Source organism: Benincasa hispida, chromosome 11, assembly GCF_009727055.1.
Source record: "Benincasa hispida cultivar B227 chromosome 11, ASM972705v1, whole genome shotgun sequence".
NCBI lineage: Eukaryota > Viridiplantae > Streptophyta > Magnoliopsida > Cucurbitales > Cucurbitaceae > Benincasa > Benincasa hispida.
Window position 1 is genome coordinate 64,794,923 of NC_052359.1, and position 13,028 is coordinate 64,807,950.

Below are 13,028 nucleotides of genomic sequence, written 5' to 3' on the forward strand. Positions count from 1 at the left end.
AGATCAAAGAACTTAGATTTTCTGTATCTTCTTCCAAATCGATCCCCTGAATAAAATTTGTTCCCATCTTTATAGTGGATATAGGTCTTTGTTGCTGAACCACTCTAAATCACCTTCTTCTTCTTCTTTATCTTCATCTTCCATCTGCATGCAAAAAGATCAAAACAACTTGTGAAAATCTTTGAAAATCTTCATTGAAGATTCGAATGAATAGAGAGAGAGAAAGAAGGAGAATTTATACTACCTGATTTGAAATGATTTGAGAGAGAACCTAATTACTTTCTTACCATTAACATGTGGGTATGATCAGTGCTACATGACCTCATTAACAATACATATCAAACCAACCTTTTTCATTCTTTGGGTCATTTCCAAAATTGGGCCTTTTCTGCAAAAATTAAAACAAGCACATTAGCTTTTTCAACTTGTTTGTTTTGTAATCAAATTAACAAATATGTGTATATAAACAGAAAGAAAAGTAAGTAGAGTGAGTGACTTTTGGTCTGAACAATTGTAATTTGAAAAGCTTGAGTGAAATAAGAGATGATTCATATATTGGAAGTGGATGCAGGTCTTATATGACTGGACCATTATAATCGTTGTGTTCCTCTTCTTTTCTTCTCCATGTTTTCTACTTTTGATTCTTCTTTACCTTACTCATCAATTTGCATTTGAAACATCTCAAAAGTAGAGGGAAGTAAAGAGAGAAAGACAAAAGAGTATTTTTTTCTCGTAAATTTCTATAAATTGAATGAATAAAAGTAGTAGAGAGAAAATATTATCCACTTGGAGAATGAGAGCTACATGGCATCATTCTGATCACACACGACAACTATCACCTAAATTTGGATAAGACTGAATCTTCTTTGGGCCTTTTTTTGCTCAATTTCTTTTTTGCTACATTCTATACAATAACAACTAGTGTCAAAACTCTGACTTAGACAAAGAAGAACCTCTAAGAAAGTTGCAAGATTCTCTAAGAACCTGTTAAGAACAAATCACAAAGTTATCAATGGCAGTTGCATGTTATGAGGTGGAGAAGTTCACTGGAAATGGAGATTTCCAACTATGGATGAAGATAATTCAAGCCTTTCTAGCTTCACAGAAGGCATTGAGGACAATTGAAGATCTTAAGACCTTGCCCACTACCCTCACTGATACTAAAAGGTAGAATATGGAAGAAATAACCTATGGAGCACTGATCATGAACATCTTAAATAGTGTTCTAAGGTAAGTTATTAATGAAAACACAACCTATGAGCTATTGAGCTGGAAGGCTTCTTTACAACCTGTTGTTGCACTTTCAACAATATAGGCAGGAGTTCACAACTCACTCAGGATTAATGTCATGTTACCTATGGTCATCCTAGTAAAATGAAAGTCTCAATTATGAACGACGTTATATAACGAGACTAAAAATTTCGTGGTGTGGTCTTATACAAACTCTTTTGTATAGAATATCCTCATTCGCATGTCTAATACACGAATGATCAGGTTTAGATCATTTGTAGCACTTTATAACATTTGTAACACCTACAAAGCGGGCCATACTCGTAGTATCACAAGGATAAGGTATTCTTCTTTATTCATATACTACAGACCATTTAGGTTATCACTTAAAACACGATCCACTTGTATGTCTCCACATACATGTTTAAGTTACAATGATAACTATGGATCTTCGTTTATTGGTTTGTGGTTAATGCAACTCAAATATCAAATATTTCATAGACTGAAGTGAATAAAATATCATATATTATAAATCACAAAAATGTTTGTTCATACAGGAGTTTACAAACTACAAGACCTTATGAGATTTAGGACATCAACCCCAACAGAGTTGAGTTGGTAGAATATACTAACTCATTGTTTGGCCTACCAACTTTAAATGTTAATGGAGTTGAGTTGGTATATTTTACCATCACCAACTCTCTCTTCTTCATGTTTTCAATGACTCTACCCATCAACCATTGTCACACTCCAAGAACTAACTCCGAGGTCTAACAACCACCTCTGATGACGACTCTGACAACTACCTCCAATGATAACTCCGATCAACTCCGAGCCTCGACTCCAACAACTAATTCTGGCCTCCAACAACCACCTTCGGTGACACAACTCCGACGACCACCTTTGCATTATCAATTCCGACGACCAATTGGCTCTAACAACAAACTCCGATGACCAACTTCAATAACCACCTTCGTAGGTTCCGAAAACCACCTCCAACTACAAACTTCGATGAAAATCACCTTCGATGATCACCTTTGAGCGAGCAACTCTAACGACCAGCTCGAGGCTTCAACAACCACCTTAGACGAAAAACTCTAACAACCAACTCTAATACCACATTTATGCGACTAACTTCAGGCTCTAACAATCACCTCCGACTATAATCTCCAGCGAAAATCATCTTCAATGATCAACTTCGACGACCACTTTTGCCCGACGGACTCTGGGATTCGAAAACCACCTCCGATGAAAAACTTCGACAACCAACTCCAGTAAACCTTCATATGATCAACTTCAGGCTCCAACAACCACCTTCGATTACAAACTCCAACAAAAATCATCTTCGATAATCAACTTCGACAACCACTTCCGACTACTATAAGACTGATGATTGTTAAAGTATGTTGTAGGGTTGTTGATTATATAAAATAATATTTTTTTTCTATATTAAATGCAATATTTATATGTAATGAATTCACATATCAAATGAGTGCTAAGAATACTTAGACAAAAAATACGTATGTCGTTGAAAGTATGTAACATATAACAAAAAAATCATAAAATTAAAAAAAAAAAAATTCCTGGTACATTTTCCAGAAAAAATTAGTGAAAAATAGAAATTTGTTCTCTAATGATCCTCCAAATTTAGAGGAAATGAATGTGAAACTATTGAAGAAATGTGGTGATATTCCATTGGTTGTTATGATGATGGGGGAGATTTAATTAAAAAAAATTTATGACATAGTAAAAATATAAAGAAACAATAGGAAGAAGAAGAAAAAGAAGAAGATGATAATGAAATTTATGGAGAAAAATTAGCTAGAATCAAAAGTTTTGATTTTGCTTTAGTTTCTCATCTTTTTAACCATATTTCTACAAGAAATTTAATAGGTTACTTGTTATTCATTGCCCAGAAAACAAACAAACAAAGAAAGAAAAGTAGTAAAATTAAAAGAAAAAAATTGCAATCCATATTTTATTCAAACAAAGATGGGTAGAGTTATTGAGTAAAAAAATTTCAAATAAAAAATAGTAATCATAAAAGCATATTATTTATAGTTAAAAAAATATGGTTTAGATACCTAGACATATGAACTCAACTTTGCACCCAAAACACAGACATATGAACTCGGATCAAATAACTCTGTACACCAAACACAGACATATGAACTCCATAGATATATGAACTCCACAGACATATGAACTCCAGACATCCTATCTCAACCCAATGTCCCAAATATCCCCTTTGTGAAAAGGCGAACAAGCTCTTCGTCTTCTTCCTCTCTCTCCACCTGGAGTTCATGGGTGGTGGTGGCAAAACCACCATTTTTGAACTCGAGGTGAAGTTGTTGCTGTGGAAAAGTGGCTACTATGGTATAATTATGTTGTAGTGTTATGCTACTATATCAATTGGATTTTGTTCTTCATTTTCATAGTGTTTAATGTTTATTCGTATGGATTTTTTCTACACTTTATTTATTATAGATTATAATATGAGTTAAATTATCTTCAAAACTTGACTTAATGCTCCTTCGTTGTAACCATCCCTATGTTTTAGCATAAATTCTTATGAATCATCTTCTTGAGAATTTATGTCTAAATTACTTTTATATGCTTGATCAACCGACCTAAAGAGTAGTTGTTTAACCACCGTATGGTCGAAATGTGTGAAAATACCTCAGTTGAGTGAGAGTGAATATAATTTCACTATGTTGATTAAAAGTAATTAAAACTCGCTATGTTGATTACAAGTAATTAAAAGTGGGTTGTCCTTTGTTCAACACTAGAAGGGCAAGATAGTAGGTTATCCCTACTTAGATGTTATAAGATAAGTAGTAAAGCATTTGATGAATGTATTAGGATAAGTGCAACATAGGGCAACCAAGAGTCAAGTCCTTGTCTAGCATGTATAACTTTCCTATTGCATCAATTGTATTTATGCATTCTTGCATCCACACATCAAATCTTTCCTTTGCATCATTTTTATTTACTTTTGCACACCAAAATCACTCAAACCTATTTTTACTCGATTACTTTCATATAACATGTTGGTCAATTTCCTGGTATGTTTTTGCTAATTGCACTAAAGTCATTTTTCTTGAGGATTCGACTCTGGAATATTTTGAGGTATAACGTCCCAACACCTAATGTTTATTGGAGTTAGTGTGTTCAGTAGTAAACAAGATTTTGTGTATCCATTTTCATTGACTGTATCACATTATACTCATTTCACCTGCTCTTTCATCTATTTTTATCGCATCTTGTATAAATTTATTTCATATTGTTTGTTCCAATCAATTTTTCATTGTCATTTGTTTTCCCTTGTCTTCTACACTTTTTAAATCTGCTCTCTTGGCTGTAATATTTTTCATTCTTAAGATGACCTAACTTGACACGCATCCATAATATTTGAAAATGCAAGACTTATTATGGATCTAAATAATAAAAAATGATAAAAGGAGCAAATACAAAGAGAAAAAAAAAATGGGAGAAACATTAAATATAACTAAAAAGTTACAAGAGAACAATAGAGAAAACTCCTAACACTATGAATGTCTCTCACCTCATATTTTCCAACTTGCAACTAATTACCCAATTGTAAACCCATTGTGTGTCTATATCTGCAAAAGAACCCCACAAAAGAAAAAGAACTATTTTGATCATATTTGTCCAACATCAATTAGAAGAGAAAGAACATCCCTAAAACATAAATAAACAAATAAATATCTTCAATAGTATGTCGTTTTTGACAAAGTTAAGAGGATAAATTTCTCTTAAAAAGGGACAAATCATATTATAGTGGAGAAATGAAAACAAGTCATTTTCTTATAGTAATACCCATTTCTTTCCATTTTAGTTATTCCATTACTCCAAATCAACCTAATAATTCAATATAAGTTCTCTTTAGTAAATCTGGCTAGCTAATTCCTTTGCTTTGAAACGGTGGACTACAGCTCTCTCTCTTTCTCAAGTTAATTTTGAAAACAATATTCAATTTTAAAGAGCTGTATCACAATGAAACTTTATAAAATATTAACATATATATATAACACTTTATGGTATAAAGATTGCGCGTTAAGCTCAAATTAACATATATATAACACTTTCCTGGAAATTCAACTAAGACCTTGCTCCACCAAGCACCTGCCCTAGAAGCTATAAGCTCTAGCATCAACTTTCCAAAACAATTATTTGGATTAATTTGAGTTACTACTCATTCTTTTAATTCCTTAAACTATTGATAAAATATCGTATATACTCTCATTTATCAATTTAAGTTTTTTTTTTTTTTTTTTTTTTTTTTTTTTTTTTTTTTATTAAAAGGTGATTTACATGATATATAATTAGAAGAAATAAGAAACAAAATATAAAAAAATCTTGCATTCATGTCTTGTAAAGCCTTTTGTTTTCAATTAATATTGATAATCATTTGTCACGTTATGTTTAAATTTCTACGCCTACAAATAAAAGAAGTGTTAAAGTATCGATAAAATATTAAATATACAGTAATCCATCATCAACTCGAGATTTTTGGGTTACGTTTTGGAATTTAATAGGTACATTATTCATGTTTTTGTTGCATAAAAAATTAATATGATGATAATAAAACTTTTAATATTTCAACTCTTTGGGGTGTTTGGCGCACATGTTTAGAATCAAAAGCTTGAGAATCAAATGTATAGGCCTTATTTGAGGTCCAAGTTTTGAAGCTTGGAAATCACATATCTGTATTAAAAAAATTAGAATTTTTAAAGGCTTGTGTTTGGGGTGCAGGTTACTTATGCCTAGATTTGGAAATCATAAAAGTTAGTTGGTTGTTTTATGAATTATATAACTGCTAGCGATCATTAATCAAATTTTCTGTTAATTTTGAATGAAAAATATAATCTATTCAATTTAAAATGAAATTTATATTAGCTATATTTTTTGTACTCCTAAATTAAATTAGTTTAGCTTTAAATTTCCTATATTATTATTATTTTTTTGTTCTTTAATAACATTCTTAGTCCATTCATCAATTTTTAGGCTTTTTGTGTATGTATTTGTGACAATGAAGAAGAAAGGGAATGAAAGGAGGGCAGTAGGTGACAGACGACAAAGAACATCCAATGATTCACGACTAGCACAATTAACGACATGCTTCAACGTTGAAGCTCCTAAAACAAAGGAGTTTGTTTTTATTTTTTATTTTTGTAAAAATGAAGAGAGGAAAAGGAATGAGAGACCGGGAGGAAGAAAGGGAAATAGAGGAAAAAGAACATAAAGAGTAAAAACAAAGTCACTGACGACTAACAGTCATGGGTAGCCCACCAATGATCACAGGCGACCATGTGTTGGTCGACAACGATAACGAGCGCCCATGCCTTGGTCATTGACTATCCCAGTGGTTAGTCATTGATGATGACGATGGCCAATCATTGACAGACATGATTATCAATCACTTACCGTCACAAGTATCTATCGTCAATCGTCACAACTATCAACCATTGATTGGCATTCGTAGACTACTACGACTATCAACCGTTGACCATTACCGCGGTCAATTGTTGACGTTCACCATGATCGTTTGTCGAGGGTTGGTGATTGATGGTCACGACAATCAAGACATTCGATTGGTCGGTCAGGGGTTGTTGTTGGTCACTGTTGACCACTAATAAAAGGTAGGAGAAGAAGGGAGATTTTTCACAAACCCATGACATTCATTAAGAAAACATATTCCAAACCCACGTGTATGATTACTTAATCCCATAAATCCTATTCCAACTGCCCAAAAAATACTAACTTCAAGGGCAAAAGGTAAACTAAAAAATGCCTTGAATCTTTTATATGACACTTTAGATGGCCAAAGATAGGATTACTTACTCAAGGAGTACCACAAGAAATATTGGTTTTAAAGGCGATTGGGAAAACTTTAAGTTATATAGAGATTATTATTCAGTTTTCGTTTTTAATTTTTATTTTGTGTATTCTTGTTTAGGATTTAAGAAGGGGGCTACATATATATATTAACTCTCTAACCTTACCTGAAAATCCTTTTGTATTATGTACTTGGTTGCACCTCAAGATAATAAAACAGTTTTCTTTTCTTGCTTGTAGATATAGCTAATACACCATTAAGGAATCACGTAAATCCATGTATCGATTTTCTGGTTAATTCTCTTTACTTGTCGATTCTTTATGTCACATAACAAAAACATCACAAAATTATGTCGAAAATATCTTTCATCGGAACATCAACGACAAAAGAAGGTTTTGTTGCAACTCCGATGACGATGGAGACTACAGTTTAATCGCAAAATGTTGTATTATTTGTTGTAGTCTAAGAGATCTCTAGTAACTTAAGGAAACAATAAATCTTATGGTTTTCTTGGCTCCCCTAGTTGTGCATAGCCCCTATCATTCCATCATACAATTAGTGAAATCACATAATTAGTTATTCTATCATATACTCTCTAGATCACTTGGAACTTCTTACTGTGATCTAATCACTGGAGACATAAGTCATAATGCTCGAGAAAGAATGTAAATTAGGTCATGACTTAAAAGAGCACAAAAGAAAAATCTATGAGATTATACATATAAAATATCAATATGATAAGAGTGTGATGAGGATATACAAAAAGCGCCAAATGCATATCCGTGCGGTAGTGCTCTTCCATAAATCAATAACCATATTAATTTACAAACAAAAGAATAAAGTGACATTCACACACACACATAATAACTTTAATTAATATATTCTCAAGCTCCAAAAGCTAAAATTGTTTAATTTTTTCCTTTTTGGTCTAAATGGAAAGACTTCAACTCCGTACCTCTTTTTTGCTTTTACTTTGAAAATGGGGTTGCCTGTTTTTTTCAGTGATAAAATAAAAATTGTTCTTGTTCAGATCCAAAAAAAAAAAAAACATTAGATCGAGTCAGCGTAATACATGTCATGTCTCTTTCCTAGTTCTTTCATATTTTCTCTCTAAAACACAAAATCTTTGTCTATATGACCCACAAAAGACAGCAACACATGATGTCCAATCTCAATATTCTTCTCAACTTGAGCGTTTTTAAAACTTTTTCACTTATAAATACCCCAAAATTCCTCTCTCAAATCCACATCTTTCTCTCCCTCTCATTTTTCTCTCAAGTCTTTTTGAAGGTTTTGTTAACACTATGGGGATTGAGTTGAAGAACAAAGCCATGGAGGTAGCCATGAAAATCAAGAAGCTTGGACAAGATGATCCAAGAAGAATTATTCACTCCATTAAAGTTGGAGTAGCTCTAACTTTGGTGTCATTGTTTTATTATTGGAGGCCTCTCTATGATGGCTTTGGGGCCTCTGGGATTTGGGCTGTGATTACTGTTGTGGTCATCTTTGAATTCACTGTAGGTTAGTATATATCATTTTTTTTCTTATTTTGAAGTTTTATTTGGCAATTATTTAGGTCCCGTTTGATAATTATTTGATTTTTTTTTTTAAAATTAAGTTTATAGACACTACTTCCACCTCCATATTTCTTTCTTTGTTATTTACATTTATCGATGGTTTAAAAAACCAAGCAAAATTTTGAAAACAAAAAAAATAGCTTTTAAAAACTCGTTTTTGAAATTTGGCTAAAAATTCAACAATTATATCTAAGAAAGATTCAAATCATTGTAAGAAATGAGGAGAAAATAAACTTATTTAAAAAAAACAAAAAACGAAATAGTTATCAAATGGAGCCTTAGTTTTTTTTGTTTAAAAAAATTAAGTTTATAAGCATCTCTTCTACCTCTAATTTTTTTATTAGTTATTTATGTTTTTTTACCAATGTTTTTAAAAATTAACCCAAGTTTTGTAAAGTTTTTTTTCAAAGGGGTGCAATATGAGGACTTCTTGAGTGGTCACCCAACTTAGCACTATTCTCACCTTAACTATGGAGGTTGCTCTCACGAGATGATAATTCTTTTAAAAAAAGTAATTTTTAAAAAATAGTTTTTGTTTAAGAATTTAACTATTTTACTTAAGAAAGATGAAAATCATTGTAAAAATTGATAAAAAAAATAGACTAATTTTTTAAAAAAAAATAAAATAAAATAATTACCAAAAGGTAGAAGGATTAATTTTATGTTCCTTGGAATGAATTTAATATTATTATGACTTTCATTTTGCAGGTGCAACCCTTAGTAAAGGTTTGAATAGAAGTTTGGGAACAATGTTGGCTGGTGCTTTAGGAGTGGGAGTTGACTATTTAGCCACTCTCTCTGGACAAAAAGGAGAACCTTTTGTTTTGGGCATCTTTGTTTTCCTTATAGGTAACTTTTTTTTCTTAATAAAAATTCTAAAGTATATGCCACTAAAAGTTATTATTTTTTTAAAAAAAATCAATAGATATTTATCCAAAATAGCAACTTGATTAAGATAACTAAAAAAAAAAACTTCTCTTAAATGATCAAATGACCTCATCTCGGTTTGATTTCAAAAAACATATAGCAAAGCTGAATTATGTGACCCTGAATTTTTATATATTGAGTGGATTAGGGTTTCTATTAAACTTAATTTCTCAATGGTTTTTGGTTTGCAGCTGCATCAGCCACATTTTCAAGGTTCTTCCCTGGGATCAAAGCAAGATATGATTATGGAGTATTGATATTCATATTGACTTTCAGTATGGTTTCGGTTTCGGGATATCGGGTCGACGAGTTCTTGACGATGGCTCATCAGAGACTGGCCACCATTCTTGCTGGTGGAGCAATTTGCATTATCATCTCCATTGTGGTTTGTCCTGTTTGGGCTGGGGAAACTCTCCACAACTCAATTATTTCCAACATAGACAAGTTAGCCAATTTCCTTGAAGGTTAGAAAATTGACAAAAAGAAAAAAAAATCCACTCTTTTGGCTTCTCTTGATCTTCTATTTGACATAATAATCAATCTTCTAAGAGGTTTCTGAGGAATAATAAAGGTTAATTAATTTTAACAGGATTTGGTGGGGAATATTTTCACTGTTCTGAAGATGAACAACATGATATTTCTACTGATAAAGACAAATCATTCCTTCAAGCATACAAAGTTGTCCTTAATTCTAAAAGCGTGGAAGATTCCATGGTGGGTTCTCTCTCCTCCCTCATAAAATTCTCCATTAATAATTATTACAAATTGTAGAGGTATTCAAGAAATTCAATGATCTGAAAAATTCAATCAATTCAATTCAATCTGTACAATTATTTCTGTAGTGGAGTGATAGAGGCACAACCCAACTTGTATCGTTTGAATTAGGTTATCCACTCATTTGGATTGGATTGTGTTCGAATAAAATAAATATTTTAATGGATTGAGTTGGTTCGTGGGTTTATCAAGAATGGCCTAAACTAATCTTAACCAACTCGAACTTATTATTAATTTTAAAATGTATATTTTTTTAAGAAAATTATTTCAAATGGTAAAACTGTTAAAAATATTTACAAGATATAGCAAAATTTTAGCACTATCAATTATAGACGTTGATAGACACGGATAGAAGCAGCATTTATCATTGATCGTTCTAAAATTTTGTTATATTTTGTATATATTTTGGTTCATTTTTCTATATTTAAAAATAACCATTTTTCTACTTGGAATAAGATATTATATACATTATTTATTTTTAATTTAATTTTATGATCTTTTAGATAATATATTCTCCAACTACTCTTAAAATAAATTTTTTAACAGTTTAGATAGAATTCATAATATAAATTAAATTGTGTTGCTAATCCTAGTTCAACATATAAATATAATTAAATAAAATTTTTACATATAACATTTTACTTTTTAAAAAACAATTTAGATAAATAACCCAAGTAATTCAAACCATCGTTCACTTGAAAAAATCTACAACCCAAAAAATCGGATTATTTTAAAATCAACTCAACCCACGAGCATCTTTACTGTTTTTTAACAAGATGAAAATTAATATTATTTTAGATACTAAAATAAACATGATAATAAAATTTAGAAGGGTGGTCCTTTTAAATTATCATGGCCACTAGCTTGTTGGGTGCATGAAAGGCACTAACTTTTTGTAATTGCTTTTGTATCACTTTGTAGTGAGTGAAGAAGTAGGTTATTGGGTTGAATACAGCTGATCATTATGTTGAACAAAAATAACCCTTTCCTTTTGTTAATAACTTTGTCTGACAGGCAAACTTTGCAAGATGGGAACCAAGACATGGAAACTTTGGCTTTCGTCATCCATGGAAACATTACTTGAAAATTGGATCTTTTGCTCGACAATGTGCTTACCAAATTGAAGCTCTCAATGCCCACCTTCGCCCTCAACTCCAAGTATATACTACTAATCCCATCTCTCTTCTCTCCAACTTTCACTACTCAAAAACTAAATTTAAAATGCATTAATACTATATACCGAGAGTGAATCTTTAGTGAAAAATCAGTCTAAGCTTCTAGATTTCAACACCTAATTTCACATCACTAACTTTATGAAATCACAGGAGCCATCACAATTTCGAAGAATGATGGAAGTTCCATGCAAGACCATAACTTCAGAATCAGCAAAGGCCTTAAAAGCCCTAGCCACATCAATCAAGACAATGACTGATCCATCACCTTCATCCCAACTCCATCTAACCACCGCAAAAACTGCCATTAACGACCTGAAAAACTCCCTCAAATCCGCCACGACACATATGTCAGAGGATATTTCAAACCTTCTAGCAATAATTCCAGATGCCACAGTGGCTTCAATATTGATTGACATTGTTAAATCAGTGGAAGATTTGAGTGAAGCAGTGATTGAACTCTCTTTAAAAGCAAAGTTCAAGAGTGTTTCACCAGAGAAGCCTCAGTTGCTTCATAAAGGAACTATAAAGCCATTTGTAGAAGATGAAGATGAACAAAGTGAATCCCATGTTGTTATTACAGTCAGAGGAATAGAGAATAATAATGAGGATTTACCTGTAAATAAAAAGTAGGGTTTGTTTTTTTAATGGGTTTTTTTTTTTTTTTTTCAATCTTGTTTTGTTAAGATTGAAAAATTGTTGGTAGGGGAAAGGAGAGAAAAGAACCTTTGGAGGTAAAGTAGGATTTATTTATTAGGGTTGTGTCCTACTGTCACCAAGGATGGGGGTTTTCTATAATTAATGTAACAATCTTATATTTATGTAATGTAATATGTAATGTAATGATGAATATTCAAAGAGATCTATCTCTATAGAGACCTTTTATTTGAGGGATTATAATAGTGTGTGGTTGACAATGAAGTGACTTCTTTTTTTATTTTTATTTTTTAATTTCATGACATGTATTTATGTACTTGTTCCATCTTCAATATATTTTAAATATTGACCTAATATTGGCATGACTCAAATTTCACATTCAAAATGCTGTTTGACACATGTTTTTGCTGAAAAATTATGGGCAAGAGAAGATAAAATCTCTTTTCCTTATAATATGTAAAATCAACACGCTACAGATTTTTTGTAAGACAAGTGTAATTAAATTAATAAATATGTCATATTTATTAATTTAGACATGGAATAAAACGAATTACTGGTTGGAGTAATTAAGATAAAGTTCTTAAGATATCTACTCTTCCTTTGTGAAGGGAAGACAGATTGCAGATGCTATCAACAAATTTGTTGCTTTTGAAGGGTGAGAAAAAGGATGTTGCAAACCTCTCTCTGTCAATCAAATAAAATTTGAATTATACTGATCGAATATACTATTAAGTAGTATAAGTGTACGTCAAAATCGAGTCGATCCAAGGAAAAGCACGAAGATTAGTTTCTTAGAGTTAATTATTTAGTTAGAGCGATAAATGGGGGTTT

The 13,028-nt window shown here is 31.6% G+C and overlaps 1 protein-coding gene across 1 annotated transcript; it reads left to right on the top strand.

The window, feature by feature from the left end:
- Nucleotides 1-8,360: 8,360 nt before the first annotated feature.
- On the top strand, nt 8,361-12,432 carry LOC120091950 (aluminum-activated malate transporter 8-like). The gene is made up of 6 exons (XM_039050121.1): nt 8,361-8,611; nt 9,376-9,516; nt 9,786-10,058; nt 10,184-10,308; nt 11,383-11,526; nt 11,694-12,432. The coding sequence occupies exons 1-6, from the start codon at nt 8,395-8,397 to the stop codon at nt 12,171-12,173; spliced, it is 1,380 nt and encodes a 459-aa protein (XP_038906049.1). The 5' UTR covers nt 8,361-8,394; the 3' UTR covers nt 12,174-12,432.
- The last annotated feature ends 596 nt before the right edge of the window (nt 12,433-13,028 follow it).

Bases quoted from the DNA above. Each gene is read 5' to 3' on its own strand.
- LOC120091950 (XM_039050121.1), top strand. From the start codon at position 8,395: ATGGGGATTGAGTTGAAGAACAAAGCCATGGAGGTAGCCATGAAAATC. The intron at 8,612-9,375 runs GTTAGTATATAT...TTCATTTTGCAG, and splicing joins CATCTTTGAATTCACTGTAG to GTGCAACCCTTAGTAAAGGT. The intron at 10,059-10,183 runs GTTAGAAAATTG...TAATTTTAACAG, and splicing joins GTTAGCCAATTTCCTTGAAG to GATTTGGTGGGGAATATTTT.